Raw genomic sequence first — 18,104 nt, forward strand, 5'->3', positions numbered from 1 at the left:
CTTGTCAGCTGCCCTGACCTCTAATCTGTCTCTCTTCAGTAGTTTCAGAGTAGAAAGCTACTGAGAGCTGGTGCTTTCATCTTACTACACACATCAGAGGAGTTTTGCACCCCCAACATCCACTCTACTACAGCAATCAGCAAAAAGGAGAAAGGAAAATTTTAACAACAGTAGCTTTTCCAAATTGTGAAGCGTTAAGATTCAAGCGTTAATTTCTGTAGCATCAGACTTGCTCCTGATTTTCCATATTCAGTTTAAGAAAGATTTTCTTACCGTTTTTTAACATTTTCATTGAAACAAACTTCTCAGTGGCTTGGAAACAGGATGGTTACAATTTTTGTTAATGGTAATATTATTATATTGTTAATATTTTTTTAGTATACTTCTCTTAGGGCACTACGAAGGCTCCCATCAAGTTGTTTTTTGTTTTTTTTTGGTCAGCTTTGGGTAAGTAGATGAGTTTTTTTATATAACTTTAAGTAAATATTTGGACTTGTACCAACTAGGCATTAAAGTGGCATTGATCCCTTCGACAGCACAGGACTCTAGGTCAGAACTATCAAATTTATTTTCTCTTACTCTGCTGCAAACCGTCATTTTGCCAGAAGAGCTGGTTTATATGCTTAAAAGTGGAATACAGGTTTATATTCCAGCTTAATCAGAAGCATTCACACTGTTTATTCTTGGTATGGGGGCATGCTTTTCCTGTTTCACCTGGTTTGCCTCAATTATGAGGCTCAGAGACGCTGGCAGTAGTGGCAGCAGTTCTGTCTTAAGGAGGTTCACTTTCTCCATGGGTCTGAAAGTGAAATGTCTGCTTCTGTTGGTGTTGGCTTGTCAGAAGTCCACACTCCATTTTCAATGCGAAGTCATGCTGTTCAGTTTGACATTTGCCTTGTACGTTTTCCTCAACCTTATGACAGCAGCTGTTTGGTTGAGAAACACGTGAACTATATAAAGAACAGGCACGTCATGTGATGATTTCTACCCTTTAGGCACAAGATTTCTTAACAAACTGAAGGTCCTTTCCCCCCCCTCCCCATCGCTTCTCATTTAATAATACATTTCCTTCAGACTTCTATTTTCAGAAATCCAGTAGATAAGGCTTTATTGTGATGGACTGTGGCATAAAAATACGGGTCAAATGGGCTTAGTTTTAAATAATTTTAACCTTTTTCTGACTTAACAATATTGTTCTGTATTCATTCCTGCTTGTGTTCTTCCCTCACAGAACAGTTATGTACAGATAAAAGAAAGCTTTAAACCCCTGTTTGCAATGTTAAGAGATGAATAGTGATGCTAGTTACTGTAAATGATCATCCTGGGCACCATGCAGTCCAGTCTTAGAGCTGTGAGAGTTCTCACACTGGAAAGTCGTCCAAGGCTGATAAAGTCAGTCAACAAGCTGTGACTAAGATTAATACCAGTGGGTACCTGGCATGTTTGTATCTCAACAAAATACACAGATATGGGAGTGTTCCTGGGAAGCCTGTGTCTAGAAAACTGCACAGAACAGGTAATTTTTTTTTTTTTAACAGGAAGAAAAGAGGAAAACTCTTAATATGGTTATATGCATTTTACAGCATAGTGATCAAGCTCCTGATTTAAGGTTATTGTTACCTCTAGCTTAGTACGTGTTATTTGGTATGAATATATTTTATTCGGCACGCTGTATCTTGTCACCAGGTTAGAACTGAAGAAGTACGTTCCTAGTGTTCAGTTTTTAAGTAGTTTCCTCATAAGCTGGCTAAAATTCGTCATAGTGGTCTACTATCAACTGAGCAAGAAAGTAACATGACCTTAAGTCAGTTTATACTGCAGGGGTACACTGTTCTCCAGGATCTTTAGCCCTGAAAGAAACACGTAGAACTAAAGATTGAAGACTGACATACTTCAATAAGCAGGGCTAGAAACCCAGCTATCTCCTCTCTACTTGTATGGGTAGCATAAATTCTTTTCCTTTAGGACTGGAGATATTTACATTTTCTACTGACATTTTGGATTTTAAAACTGTCAAAGAAAATGTTTGCCGGAAGTCTAAAAATAAGCCAGAAGAAGTTGAAGCTTTTCCTTTCTCCTTTCCTTTTACTTAGCATTCTACTCAACTGGAATTCATTCTGTCTAGTTTTTGCAGTTTGTCCAGTTTTGCATAATTCAGATTTTTTTTTGCATTCATCTAACAAAATACAAAGAATTTATTATTTGTTATAAAGTCTCTCCAGTGTAAAAATGATCTTGGAATAGAAAAGATGCCTTCAATTTTTCTTAAGGAAACTTTAAATTCTGGATTTATTTATTTTCCCTATGTGAATCTCTATGCATTGTCTTCTACGTGACTTAGTTCTAGGTAGACTACACTTCCATATGACTACAGTTACAGATGTTTCCTGGACAGAAGATGGAGAAATTTTATTAATAGTTGTGCATTTATTTTTTTCACATGGTGGTTAATATCAAATAGTAACTCCTGGAGAGGTGGGTTGATCTTTCTGTTGTTTTTTTTTGTGCAACACTTCTTTTTCTCATGTAAAAAGTACAGCTGGTAAAAATGTCACTTTGCTTAGGAAGGACCTCAGAATGAAGAAGTCTTTAATATTAATTTGTCAGATACTTACGAAGTCGATTTCCTACATGACACAGGAGAGCTACATCATTCTCTAGCTATGAATAGTGAGACTTGGCCACAGCTGTTCTTAAAAATTCCATGTACTAACCCTTAGTAGTTTTACTTCTGAATGTGGTAGTACTAGAGCTTACTGTACTGGCTTAGTGTAATTTCATACTTAAATATGAGCACTCCAAATAATAAATTCTGTAAAGATTCAGGAGTCTTAATAACTGGCAAATGCATCTTAAGTATGCTACCACAGAGTTAAGATCTATTACAGAGTTAGCATTATGTATTTTGAGGGAATTCTTTGTAACAAAGTAGTACTGCAAAATAGATGAGCACATGCAGTATTTTAATTACTGTGTGCTTTTATACTTAGAAGCCATCATTGTAATAATTCCGTTGTAACTAGGTCAGAGTAAAATGCATTTCTTCAGAGGCTATATTAACTTCATTACATAGTTGTATCTAAATACCTAACCCTAATCTGTGGAGGGGGAAAAAAAAATCAGTCTACTTTTCTACAAACAAAAAAATGAGCCAACTTAATATGTTTTTAAATGTTTTATTGTCACATGAGTCTTAACAAAAAGCTTTCAAAACATTCTGTACATTTCAAACTATTTTGAACTGCACTACCCCTTATATAAACGTATGTGTATAGATGCCATGATGTCTCTGTACAAAGATGTACAATATGTACAGTAACATTAAATGCAAGCTGTGCAAGGCAAAGTCGTCTTAACGATTCATGCCACCAGTTAAAAATAAGGCATAGAACCACTGCTTCAATCAGTTTGTGTGCCAATGACTAGTTCATAAACAAATAAATGCATGTGTATATATTAATATTAGAAAGGAGTAATTTAATGCGCAAGCTCGGTTCAACTAGAACAACATGCAGCTGACTGGAAAAAATACAGTACTACTCCTGGGAATTTTTAGCACTGCATCACTTTGTTAGGCTGAAAGATGTCTTCAGGATTCAGCTGCTGGCTTTTTGATTGAGGCAGTGCTAGGAGACCGAAACTTTGGAAGATATAAACCAAATTTATTTTCTATACCAGCAAATGTAGCTGTAGCAAGTCTGTATCCACCTATGTGCTCAGGGTTAACAGGGGGAAGATCTGAAATTCGAGTTTTTGGTGTAGGTTCTGATCCAGAAGGTTTGCTGTTTGAAGACAGAAGAAAGAAAGCCTTTTTGTTATTTACAGGTAAGCCTAAATTTTACAAAATACAGAGTAAGTACTTAAAGATTTTGCCTAAGCATGCAGGACTGTTAAAGATGACCTTAATTCACTTCTATAGTCAGCTGAGGGTGGTTTCAGAGCACTACTTAATGGGCAACTGAGGCCAAAACTGAAGTTACATTTTTACTGAGAGCTTTTGTAAATCATTATAACTTCCTGTGACACAGGTAAGAAGGACAAAGTGTCTTGTTACAGCGAAGAAACAAATTTTATGTAGTGTATTAAAATACATATGAAATTGTTCTTAATCTCTTAATCTGCTTTCTGTGTACTACAACTCTTAAGACTAGCTGCTCAAAGTCCCCAAGTTTAAGTGGTCCCATGCATTAAAAAAAGTAAGATTTTTGAACCTTGCAGATATTTTTGTGCAAGTTAAAAAGCAAACTAATGACTTACAGGCCTCCAAAATCGACATAAAACCATCTCTGCAGAAGCTCATATGTGACCAAAGTAACACCAAACTGGGGCGACGATCTGAACACACGAGCTGTTAAATATTACAAATCATAGAATCAAACAAGGGAGTTTCTCAAGAAAGAAGCTAAATATCTTTTTAAATAAATGGTAAGTTACATTTCTCAAAATCAGACCTTGTAAATACTGTTCTAGAGTCCTTAATAACGCACGTGCTAATTTAGAGAACTGGGGTCAGTTGTAATTCAAAACTCAGTGTGCACTTCTCACCTCCAGCACCCTTCCAAAAAGCCGAAGGGCCTTCTTCCCTTAGAATCTTTCCAAAACAGTCAATAACTCCACTGTATGTTGTCTGACCAGCGCGAGCTGCCACTTGCAGTCTTGTCTTGATGACATCAGCAGGGGTTACCAAAGAAGCAGCAGGCACACCTTTTAGAAGAAAACCACATTTAATTTGCACAAAGACTCTTGTAAAGATGAAACACTTCTAACTGAAAAATAAAACTGCAAACTTCACTGTTTTTTGCAAGAACAGGTGATTACTAAAATACAAGTTTTTATACTTGATGCTAATATAAACTTGTTCTTGGTATAATCCTTTGCATTTCTTCTAAACTTAAAGGCTATAGATGAGAGTAAAGAAAAAAAAAAATTAACAGCAATTCTCTCACCATCTCATTGGTATTTTCAAATAAAGCATTTTTAACCCCACATGCCCTATATGCAATCAGAGATCCATGACAAATCGTTAGTTTTTCAATCTTGCTGTATTTGTGCAGTGTACAAAATACTCTGAATTATATAAAGATGATAGGGGAACTTGAATCTTACACATCCATTTGTTAGAAGTGTTAGTAAGGAAATTAGCTATTCTCCAGGAATATTCTACATAATTATTTCTGTACTGCTTTTTGGGCTGTTCTGCAGGAGAATAGATGCTGCTTAATTCAATTAGGCAAGCCATAAAAAGACTGAGGACAATGAAGATTTTAGACAAGTCTGCTTAGTACCAGCAGTGTGATATTAGCCAACAGTGATGAAAGAACGTATCTCCACTTCAAAGGCACCACTCTCAGCTTTCTAGTTAAAGGAAAGGAAAAAGTTTTCCGAAGTGTACTCCACAGTATTTAACTGTGATATCTCTGAAATTTTACAGTATTCAGAATTATCTCTCTCTTAAAAGAACATACTCTGACTGACTTAGAATTTTGAACTGATTTTTGCTTTTTGTTGAACTTTTACTATCAGTTAGTAATGAATTAAAAGTTTAACAAGTCCCTGATTTTCACAGGTGATCATGAATTCTCACAAGCTTTGCTGATCAGTTCAGAGAACAGGAGCAAGTTAGTTAAGCCTGCAAAGCACATGCTAAGAGCAGCCATATGCAGATTTTCCCTTGCAGGCAGATATGTTCAGGCTGTACTCTTCCCTGCTGTGCATGCAAAACATGAATAGATCAAGCAATCAGGAATTTGAAATTTGCAGTTCAGGAACGCAGATTCCTGTACAGGATATAAAAAACAGGCCTACAAGATCTAAACACCTCTATAATACGGTTCATCACTTAGTATCTGAATGACCCAGAAACACTAATCAAGCAAAGAGAAACTGTGAAGTTTGGAATCTAAAAATAAAAAGTGAGTCTTTATTTTAAGATATATGTTAATAATACTAACGTGTACTCAGAACTTTCCCCCTATCTGACAGCTCTGTATTACTTGAGAGTAAACAGTGCTTTAACTGCTTTTACTGGTTTCCTAGCTGGTCTCTCTCTCTCCACCCTGACACAAGCAACGTAGACAACTGGCAAAGCAGGTATAGTCAAGCTCTGCATCAAGTCCAGTATGGGAAGCTGCTTACACCCAGACTGCCCATGATTGGTATGATTATATGTATATACACACACACACATATATATAGCTATTCCTCATGACTGTAACCAGTAACAAAAGGTCTGTTTAGCCCAAGGGTGTTTCTAAACCATGCAGAAGTCAAAGCCAAATGGTTTGTGATCAAGATGCTGTTGTTACCTGTTTTTCACCCTAGAAAACTTATACCTAACAGAGCAGAATCTGGCCATCTCTATCCACGTTATTAAATACCCATCACTACACTTCCTACATTCAGTGTATTATACCACTTGCCATTTAGTAAAAATAACTTTTTATCACGGCTGCTTACTCTGTTCATACTGAACATTTTTGGGAAGTCTTTAAAGTATTTTAAATTGCCCACTGCAATATTTTCACCTCAGCTTCTTTACAAAGTAATGCCCTATTTTTGGCAATTGCCTTTGGACTAAGTTACTCAGGAATCCAAAACTAGATAAGTCATTTTTTTTCTTAGCTCTTATGATATCCCATTTTATGTTCATCAAAGATTCAAATTAGCCTTCAACTCAGAGAGCACTGTAACAAGTAAAACCCCATTGAGACAGACAGATCAAATTTGACTACAAGTTGCTGAGCTGCATTACGCTGTTTATCCACATTATGCAAATGTAATTAGTTCTCATCAAAATTACATTGCCTCCCACTAAGGATAACAGTGATCAAATTTAGATTAAATCAGATACAATAGTACCATACCCTTCCTTTATATGGGGCTACCGAATGAATATTAAATATTACTTACTAAAAGAAAAAAATTGCTTCTAGAAAACATTCACAGAATTACCTGCAATGGCTCCAGCTGCAAGGAGATTAAGCCCTCCCACATGGCCGTTTTCATCAGCAAGCATCAGTTTACTATGAGCATAAACAGGAAAGTAGATTGCAGAAAAGGGAATGTCTCTGAGGAAACATGCTTTGGCACCCTGTCACAGAGAAGAGAGATAATACAAGTAAATTTTGTAAATATGGTTACAATTGATATCCAGCAAGCAGCCTGAGCCCAGGAAATATCAGCTCTCTTGATCCACTGGTTAAATAACAGAAAATAAAATGTTTCAGGAAACAGAAGATGCAGAATTGAACTTGGAGAAAAAAAAAAGTCTAAAGTATATCCTCATGCAAGTTTCTAGAATAAGGAAGCCTCAAGGTTCACATCTAAGTTCATTAAGCAACATCAATTTTGACATCAGTACCAAGGATAAATACCTTTTAGATGTGATGAGTCCCAACGCAATAAAGAAAGTGACAAAGGTGTGTCCTGATGTCTTTCTGACAACAGCCCACAACCATGGAAGCAGCAAGACAAACCCTTGCATGCCCTTTTTTCCACCAACCCTGAAAGCATTACTGAAGTATCAGTTAGGTTTCTTAAGACCTCATACTGATCATCATCTAGTTGACTGAAGATGCTGTGCCAAAGGGTAGCAAAAAGAGGTAAGCAGTTACAAAACAGAAGTTTTTCAATAAAGGGAAGATACAGGAAGACAAACCTTTAGGCCTGTGACAACACTCCTACTCAGAGCTCCTACTCGGAGCTCCCAGTCAAAAGCTGATATGAAAGAGTTCCTTAAAAGAACTACATATGCTATAAAAACAGTGGAATGCTCCTAATCAAACATACTTAGTATTTTTCCTTTAGTAACTTCAATCATCAGTCTTTTACCAACTAAAATAACTCCTTCTGTACATGGCTTAAATGATCACTTAGGTATCTGAAGATCTTATATGCGTACCCTGCAAACGCACATGTTACAAAACCAGCAGTCTTTGCCTGAACTCCAAACTAGCATACAGGTAGAACAATGCTCCAAGACAGCAGCCTCCACACAGGGCACCCACCTGAGGCCAGTCACCCTTTGTGGTTAGATTAAGTGGAACAGATGGAACAGACAGCACACGTTACAAAGCTTGGTGGCTTAATTAGGAGACACTGGTAAAACAAAATTTATGCCTTCTCATGCAGATTTTTTATTCTCTAAAATGAGTTTGTGCAGTTATTCACAAGTGATAATGCAATTCTGAAGAACAGCACATTTTTTAGTGAGCTCAGTTATTTAATTACTGCAAATAGAAATAGCAATTTTGCCCCATGTACCGAAACACCTGTGATCTTTAGGAAATGAGATGGTCATGAATCAGCTTTATTGAACTCTAAACAAAAGCTTCAGCTCTAGAAGTAAATTTTATGTTTTTATAGTATTATTACAGGTCTATGGACAAATCAGGTAAAACAATGTTTTGTAAGTGCACAGCTAACGTAACTGCTGAATTTACGTATTACCCGTTGCACTGACAGAAGATAAAGGAAGAACTCTTCCTTGTTTAAGAAAACTAATAGCTTCTGCTCCATTACACCTGATCTGTAATGATGGTAGTAAGTATACCTGCAGGGAAGGAATCTGTTGACTGGCATTCTGCTGAAGTACAGTACAGTGCAGGCTTTTTTAAGTGGAATTCGTTATTGACAAATCCCACCATTTAACTTCTTAAAAATCTGAATCCTACTAAACTCTACTACTGTTTCACTACCATCAAATTATTAAGACAAAGAGAATATCCTGCTGCAAAGATAACAATAGAGATAACAGATTCAAAATACATGTGAGAAAAACACACAGGGAAAGCTCAAGAAACTTTTCACAAAACCACACCAAATGAAATTATCAGTGCCAGAAGCCAGCAGGTCTGCAATACAGGACTCCCCGTAGCTTGGTATAAAAGCCTAGAGGATAGAATGGGGGAGTACTTTTATGTATCCCACTGCCATTAATATAGAAGTGGGTTTTCTTCAGTTTTCCACTGTGGGGCTGCCCTGCAGGAAGAAATCGGTTTTAAATTCAAAAGGTTTCTTTGTTTTTAACACAGTTTTTGTTTCAACACTGTAAAGGTTTAGCATAAAACAGGTTAACAGAGCTATAATGAAGTCACTCAAAGCAGAAACACATACCTTATAAAGACCAAGTAGACCTAAATCTTTAATAACAGAGAGGGCACTGACTCTGGGTCCTGTAGTAATTTCTCCTGCTACCTGCAACCGAATCTTTACAATCTCCAGCGGATTAGTGAAGATGACCTGAGAAGCTCCTGCCTGCAAACCCAAAGAAAAAGAAAGTAAATTGCGTTACTAGAGCACGTGGCAACACGCTGGTTTCTTCAAGGTGCTGAGTGCCTTCACTTCTTGCTGCATTGGCTCATATTCTCATATAAAAATCTATGACAGTTAATAAAGCACTTGTCTGGAAGTTAAAGGCCCAAATCAGAAATCATGGTTTTGTACAAAATCCTGATTCATGTACATTTATATGTTTATGTTCCACTAAGGTGATTAATGTGGTTTGTCTCTGCTATTCTCCTTTCTAAAAGTCCTGAAACTGTGTAAAAGTCTATCAGATAAATACTAAATACTAGACTAAATACTAGACTAAAATTGTCATTACACTCGTGCTACTAGAGCATCAAACACTTACAAAGAAGACCTTATGTTTATTCAATAATAATCCATCACCAATGTGTAGACATGCTATTAGCATTTAGTGGTGATGCTGTTTAAAAGGTAAATTTGCATTTAATGGTCTAATTTTAAATTACTAGAAAAGGTGTTTGGAGTTTTGTTTAGCAGACTAATTGTTCTAATTGGAAACAAAATATAAAATTTAAATAGGGAGAGTAACATTTCAAAATATGATACTGAATAAAAATGGGAGTCATGTCTTTCTCTGAGCATGATATTTTACACAGTGCTGATGGACTGCCTTACTTACTTGTTCCTATCAATAGTGCTGCACAGCAGCTTCAGATTCTACACTTTAACCAAAGAGCTATGTTTCAGTTTCCATATGATAGGTACATGCGTACACCTATTTAAAATGACAGAGATTTCTCTTTGGCATTCTCTTTGGTACCTACCATTCACCTCTGGAGAAGTGTGTGGTTCATCACAAAACAAATAAATGTTACTAACTTGCTTTTTCCCCTTTTTTCTAGGCCATCTCTGTTGATTTAAAAATTGAGACCATTTCCTTAAAATGTATGGTATACAGCCACTTGAATACAACCAACTTTAAGCAGCATTTCTTCCATATGAATGCCTGATCTTTTCCTCTAACCCATCAAACATTAACAAAGAAAAAAGATGCAGAATATCTGCAATTAATGCTTTTTTTTTTTCCTCACTTCTAGATTGCCCAGGAAATAAACTCTCTTTGTGATGCTGTGTGTGTGTATGCAAAAAAATATCAATAGTCTGCACTAACACCTCCTGGCATTCTCTGCTAATTGATTCAGAACTAATGAACACTAATCCTTTCTGTTATGTCTCTGGCTATAGCACAATCTTCCTCCCTCCAGCAACAGGCACAATAAACTGAGACAAGCCCTGGAACATGTCTTAAGTTTATTTTAGACTTGAGAACAGGACTTCAACAGCTCTTACCAAGAATGATTAAGCACTCAGGTAGTGTCTACGGAATGTAGGAGCATGAAATCTCAAAATTTTCATTGACCAAGCATCAGACATTTCACTGAACCTCTGCTGAGTGTACTGGCATCCTGCAAGCCCTGTTTATTACTTCACTCGCTATTGACATTTTAAAAAATCTTTGTTATGGACTTACTAACACACCTTGATCCAAACAGTGGCAGATCAACCCCTGCTTCTGAGTGATTACTGCAGTGGGGATTAATATCTCTGGCAGTTCTGCTCAAATAACCGATCTATGGTGTTAGTCTTGATTTTATTCTCTCACTTCTTCACCCCTCTGAAAAAAAAATCAAAGCCTACATTTTTGTGGACGTTATTGCAACTGGGATCACTGGGATTCCCAGAACAGGCAAAATGATCCCCTCTTCTGTTTCTTGGACTTAATGCTCTGAGTTTTCTGGGTTCCCTGACAGCACTCATGTCCAAAGCTGTTCTTCAGACACTGTTTATTTCTCAACTTACCCTTTCCTATTGTTTATACACACCTATGCATGCAAGATGAAATGACTGTCCTGCTTGGACAAGTTTCAATCTAAAAAAAAATTTTTAAAAAATCTTATCTGTCAAGTTCTGTTAAGCAATAACCCTATTTCTCCCACGTGCCTGGTGACAGGACGAGGGGGAATGGGCTTAAGTTGCGCCAGGGGAGTTTTAGGTTGGATGTTAGGAAGAACTTCTTTACCGAAAGGGTTGTTAGACATTGGAACAGGCTGCCCAGGGAAGTGGAGTCACCATCCCTGGAAGTCTTCAAAAGACGTTTAGATGTAGAGCTTAGGGATATGGTTTAGTGGGGACTGTTAGCGTTAGGTCAGAGGTTGGACTCGATGATCTTGAGGTCTCTTCCAACCTAGAAATTCTGTGATTCTGTGATCTTGCATTAACCAGAAAATAACAATTTCAGATGTTTACAATTTCCCCACATTAATATTTTTTAAAATCCTGGTAAATAAAACATTAAGCACAATGCTCTTACTACATTATATGATGCACTACAAAAAATAAAACATTCAAATAACTTAAAATCTAGACACTAAGCTAGAAATTCACTCCTTCCAGACAATAATCTGCTACCTGCCTATTTAATATACATTATTTCTTTACATATGTATGTGAAAATCCATTTTTATTTTTTAATGTGATATATTTAAATTTTTTATTTAATAGTTGTTTTATTTTTAATCTGCACATCCTGAAGAGCAGCCAAAATAACTCTTCCCATATGCCCATTTGTTGACAAACCTCTTAATAAGCAGCTTTCTTAAAAGAGCTGTAACTGTTAAGATACCCAATTAAACGATCCATATTACAAACAAATGCTCCGGTCCAAGTCTAGATTTTTGATACAGTTATGTCTGGAGCTCAGCAAATATTTTGCACAGGAGTAATTTGATTCACATGAAGAGTTGCCCTGAATTCAGTGGAGCTGCTTGAATGAGTTAGGTCCTTAGCCATAGTACAAGGACAGGCAAGACAAGCATGAACTTTAACACAGAACATGTAACAAGAAAACTGGCTTTTTCATTGAGTGCTCTTTAAGAAATGAGCGAGAGCTCTATTTTATTTGGTTGGTTCGTTTTGTTTTGTTTTTAAGAAGATCTTTGCCTATCTGAAGATAAATGAAGTGGAGGGCATGTTCTGCCTGGGCTCTCCAGCAGCAGAGGAAGTGCTCCAGAAGAGGATGCAGAAGAGAAGGACACAAAGCATCTCCAAATAAAAATGAACTGGCAGTGTGCAGGGTCACAATACAAATCTCTATGCTTCTGTGCAAATCACGGGCAATCATCATCATTCTTTTTCAAAATACCTTACTTCAGCTGTCAGCTATGTTTTTTAAATACACGTGCACATGAGTATATACTCACTGAGGTATATGCTGCAGTCCTTCAATTTCTTTTGGAGAAGGTGCACTAAACCTAGATTTCCCCCCCAGAAAACCTCCCTTCACACATAAATTACAACAGACACTTTAAAAAAGGTTGACAAATTTGTTTCTGAATGGAGGTTATTCATACACATCAAAAATACCAGTAATAAAAGCTTCTACTTAACCTTAATGTCATGTAAAATAACTCTACAAGGAGCAAATAAAGGAACTAAATCTGACAGCAAAGGTTATGAGAGAAAAGATGTAGTTTGAGATCCCACAGCAAACGCCTCATGACATGCCAAAGGCTGAAGGAAATACACAAATGACCCCGCAACATGAGACCTCTTGCCCTTTCCAATTCCACCCGAGAGGCATATGCTACAAAGGGGGAGAGGCCTATTTCGAGCCCTTCCTTCCTTCCTTTTTGAAACTACCACATCCTGGACCACAACTACGTCCCATACAAGCAGCTAAAATAAGATGTTACTTGAAGCAGTCTATCCTAAAAACATCAAAAGGACTTGCAGTTCTTTCTCAAGGCAAAGCTTTCATTGTTCAAGTACCTGTAGCAAGCTTTTGCCTCTTTTACTGAACAAGAAATTTCTCCCTGACTTTAAATGCCTGCCACTGAGATCAAGATAAAGCAGTAAAGTTCAATTTTGCTTCTAACTTTATCTGTTTAAAGTATATCAAAAGAGGTAGATTATCCTCAAGATTTTAAAGAGTAGTAGTATGGCAGCTAAAATTCTGCATTTGTGCATGTTAAATAAAAAACTAATATTTTAAATTATGACATATCTATTTGCCTTATAAATAAATCATGTACACGTCTGTCTGTATGCATGTATATACAAATAGACAATTTTTATTTATCTACAAATACACCAAATCAGTTAGACTAGATGTTAGATTTAATGTTTAAATACATAATAGGTTCTAATCAATGGTACATTTTAGTAGACCTCTGTGTATATATATGCAAACACAGAGACACACCTCCCACTCCTAATTGTCAACAGATGCACTGCCTACACCTTCAGGAAGGGTTCTTAGACCCTTTCCTTCTGACACCCACCTCCTGCAGCACAAACCAGAAAAGTCTTTCAGATGAAAAGGGATCCATTTATCCATTCAAAATACCAGGCGCAATGCACAATTCATTGATGGGAAGAATACATTTTTTCCTACGTAACTCATAGGAACTACAGTGTAACTTCACAGCATCTTTGTCTGCTGTAACAGTACTTATGTATCATTTATACAGCATTAGATGTTGACTTCAGCTTCCCTGCCCAGCTGAGGAGGAACAGCTACCCCACAGCACCCTGCCCTTCATGACGTACTCACATGCGTCATGTGTTTAAGTTCCTTTGGGTAGCACTGTCCATATCAGCTATGAGCTCTCTGCTTCCCCAGCTGCTGTCAGGATACAGGAAAGCATTGCCAAAACTTCACTCAGTCTCCCTGCAACTCAAAGCTAATGGTAGCTGAAAATTTCAAATGCAGAAATGCAGGCTAATCACTGAATTACAATGAAATGTAATTTAATTAATTACAGTAACAGTAGGGAAAGAAATCATTTTCTCAGAACATGTCTAAGCATGGGTAGTGCTGTTGATGATTAACAAACCAGTAAACTCTCAGGAAGGTAGGAAGATAGGATATCAGTTTCCTCCATCAGTGACCAGAAACCCTTTCCTTGACAGGTATGACCTGACCGATGTAACTGAGCCGCCCCACAAGCTGTTTTGCAGATTTCAAATACAGCCACAACTTGGGAGCAGCTGGGAATATTTGGGCTTTGACAGAGCGGACCCTACACTTCCCAATGACATTTACATTGCCCAGCGGCTAGCAGGTAAGTTTCAAGAAACACAGAGCACTGGCTGACTGCGGGAGGTCCCTGCCCTGCAGTAAGGAAGGAAGACAACTGACAGGCAGCTGACCGTACAAACAGGCCAGTGCCTGGGTGGATGTCTCTGTTAACAGCTATGAGAACGGAGACTTGTGCTTTTACTGGGGACACGAGGTTTTTCCAAAATCTTACAGCAACTGAGACAGAAATAGCATCTTCTTAATACAGTCTTCTTGGAGTTGCTGATTCTGGAGGAAACACATTTCTGCGGGTCGTCCTTTTGCTGGGTGCTACGGCACTTCTTGCGAACGCTCCAGAGCTGAGGATATCCAGAGCTGTGTGCTGGCTGTCCTGAATCACTACTGTTTTAATGTCAAAGGTTTTACCTGTCCTCATTTGTGAATCTTAGAGGGCTGTAACACCATACACAGCCTTTGATACAGCACTGCTTGCTAGGTCTGCTGCAGTATTTCCCAAACTGCCACCACTTCCTCACAAGAATTTTGTTGATTCCAGGTTGAGGACAGTGGTGTGCACAATGTGTACTGCTTGAAAGGAGGCAGACTTTCAAAGGTGAGGAAGGCCTCTCTATAAAACTGCTAAAAATATGGCTAGCTCATCCACTACCAGTCCCACTATGTTTTTCATATGATGAACTGTATTATTGCTGTTAATCAAGAGAAGGCTAAATGCTAAGCACAGGTAAGTGAGGGGCAGAGATATTAGGAAGTACACCTCTCAGAACTACATACAGATATAATGCAGTTTCTTCTGATGCTATAATGTGGTGAAAAGCATGTTTTGAATTCAGTCTATTTATAATCTACTATTTGCAAAACATTTAAGTATCAATTTATAAAATGCCACACAAATACAAATAAAAAGCTACCCAAATGCAGATACTGAAAGTGATTTTGGCACAGACAAAAGCCAAACAGTGCCACAGTAACCCATAATTTATACTAACAAATAGAGAAGGAACAGAATTAAGGAAAGATGGAAAAGAAAGGTAGTATTTCCCAAACAGAAAATCTTTTCTGCCCCTGCATACACAAAGCCCCTGTAACACGAGTTACATCCTTGAGTATAACCGTTGGTTATGTCTCATGTAGTATTTTGTCAAACAAACAAAAAGCATACAACAACACTAATTCCAAGTAAATCAACAAATAAGAGAGCTATCACAATGGATGAAAAGGACATGAGAGACAAACATATTAACTTGATACTGCCTTAGTCAATTGTTCCTTTCAAACCTTTTGAATAAACTCTGTAGGCTTACTAATAAAAAATTTGCTACCTAGGAAAAAGAGAAATAGCTAAAAAGGAATTAAGCATCAGTGCAGACAGAAAAGCATCCCTGAAGTTCCTAAACTGTGACCAACACCTCTCCTACAAAGGCCAACTTAATCTAAAATTCTCCCAAATAGAGTGAAAAATGTTTCTCCTTTTTGAGGATATCAGCTAATAGAATCAGCTAGAAGAAAGGGTTGTGTTTGGACAGATTATAGATCTGCTTAGATTCACAAAAGCATATGAATTTCCGAAAGCTTATCTGAAACTAAAATTTCTCCCTGATTTTTGTATGTTCACTACAGTACGACAATAAGAAGTTATTTTCAAAAAGGAGTACCTATCAGGAAGAGAAAACACCTTTAACGTAGTTTGTATTTAATATTACACATTTCAGTACAAAAGAACGTAAAAATAATATAATTATCAGTTGTTCAATTTAAACTGTGAATTTAACTGCAACACAGAGAAGAACACTAATGAGTTATATTCACTTCTGTTACAAATGATTTGTATGTTCTTTCTGTGTTATTGAGCTTTCCAAAAAGAAAGGTTAGTCTTTTGCTAGCTATACATCACAGCTGCTTTCTCACATTTCTCAGAAAATAAACTTTGTACACTGACAGGTGAAGACTCAAGCATGTACCAGGCTGCCAAATTCAATCAGGCAGAACTATAAGCAGCCTCCCTTCAGGGCTGCTTCTTTGAATTAAAAGTTTGCAGAGGTCAACAACCTTTCTGCCCCAGGTTTTGTTGTAAGCTGAGGAGGTTTTATACCAGCCTGTCAGCCTACTCAACTGGAAGTTATTAGTGTTCTCTGCTACAAAAGAAAACTAACTCAAGCCTTAAACATTTTATAGGGTTAACAACTGTTGGGGAATCCCACAAACAAAATTATCCAATGTGCAAAAAACAAACAAAAAAATCTATCATCAATATCAATTCCAACCACTTAGATCTTGCTTAGAGATCCGCTGAAATAGAGTTCTCCATCTCAATGAAATCACAATTTGTTTTTGAACTATTTAGATGAGGGATGTAGTTAGGGTATGGAGTAATGTAGGTATATTTTATATAAAGTAATTTAAACTGAAGATTCGTTCAGACCTGTTATCTGAAAGATAAGACTATATTCAGTTTTCACTGAACACATTTTCATGAAGTAACTTAAAGTACTTCCTCAGTTCTTGTGAATGGGAAAAAAAAATTCTGTTCAAATCACCAAAGCACATGCATTAACTGCCACTCCAACTGTACTGCACATGACTGAGAATCAATTTTTCCTAGGAACAAATAGTACAGGATGGATACTTACACAGCCTCCAGCAAGGATCTCTGCGGGGAGTGGAATGGAACCATCTTTCTTCGTGAATTTGTCTCTAACAAAGTCATTAACCTAATGAAGATACAATAAATTACACACAGTTTAAAGTTATTCCTCCTCGTTATTAACCTCTATCAAGTACATGTGTAACCATATTTATTAGAGTGCTTTTAAGTGGGCATCTTTCACATATTTTAGGAAATAAATCCTGTGCACGTTAACAAACGAAAAGATGCCAGAAAATAAAATAAAAAAGATACGTACAGTTAGCTTAATAGCCTTTTCTGGAGCAACACCTATCAGCTGTGGTAACAAGCCTATAGAAACAAAGACATCATAAGGCAACATTATCTTCCTAATAAAGAAACTAGTATTTTACAAGAGCTCTACAGAAACGCCTTCCTGCACATGGGATACCCTTTTAAGTATATGGCAGTTACCCTTTGAGGTAGATGTCATTTATACATGCGAGGATGCTAGAGCACTGCATATTCATACCTATATGATTTTATGTTAAGATTTTTTTTGAAATTTGTAATGAAAAGGGTGAGCAGAGCCACCTTCTACAACCAAGTCGAGCCTGATGCTGTTGCTGTAGAGGTAAAAAGGTAAAGGACCGAATAAACACCTTATACATGTCTACTCATGTAAGAGTTAATCTAAGTTTTAGTTAGAGTTTTTTAGCCCCTTTATATCATTTTCCCATAAAGCTCTGAATTACTTTTCAAAACAGGAGATTAATTATGAGATATATACATTATCAACTATTGTCCATTTGGCTCACTAAACCTGAGATTTCTGAAGGCTTCTGTCAACAAAGAAAATGAAGGATTTTCATTAGTTCAGTCCAAAATGAAATTCTTTAAACTCTCTTACTATTAAATATTTTTTTTATCTTGCCAAGGGGAAGCATTAGTTGGCAGATACCAATTTTGAAAGGCTTTTGCTCCTGGAAAATAGCTGCTATCAAAATGAACTGCCTTTTGACAAAAGCACATACACCTTTCTAGGAACTAATAGGTTTAAGAAAAAAATCAGTAGATGGCAGTCTTAACTTCCTAACATACAAGATTATAGCAGCATCTGTTATTTTAAAATCCATTTTCTCCATACTCATC

The 18,104-nt window shown here is 37.0% G+C and overlaps 1 protein-coding gene across 6 annotated transcripts in view; it reads right to left on the bottom strand.

Moving 5' to 3' along the window:
• Positions 1 to 3,160: 3,160 nt before the first annotated feature.
• The window catches only part of SLC25A12 (solute carrier family 25 member 12), a 50,427-nt gene continuing 35,483 nt past the window's right edge, over positions 3,161 to 18,104 (bottom strand). For 5 of the 6 annotated variants that reach the window (XM_068685672.1, XM_068685667.1, XM_068685670.1 and 2 more), the window contains 7 exons: positions 17,251 to 17,303; positions 16,978 to 17,058; positions 9,115 to 9,255; positions 6,952 to 7,090; positions 4,546 to 4,704; positions 4,258 to 4,348; positions 3,161 to 3,782 (listed from right to left, as the gene is read on the bottom strand). In XM_068685672.1, the coding sequence (XP_068541773.1) occupies positions 3,590 to 3,782; positions 4,258 to 4,348; positions 4,546 to 4,704; positions 6,952 to 7,090; positions 9,115 to 9,255; positions 16,978 to 17,058; positions 17,251 to 17,303 (857 nt within the window). In that variant the 3' untranslated portion in view covers positions 3,161 to 3,589. The remainder of the gene's footprint in view (positions 3,783 to 4,257; positions 4,349 to 4,545; positions 4,705 to 6,951; positions 7,091 to 9,114; positions 9,256 to 16,977; positions 17,059 to 17,250; positions 17,304 to 18,104) is intronic. The other variant, XM_068685673.1, reaches the window with a different exon arrangement.

The sequence above is a fragment of the Anas acuta genome, chromosome 6 (genome assembly GCF_963932015.1).
Source record: "Anas acuta chromosome 6, bAnaAcu1.1, whole genome shotgun sequence".
Lineage (NCBI taxonomy): Eukaryota > Metazoa > Chordata > Aves > Anseriformes > Anatidae > Anas > Anas acuta.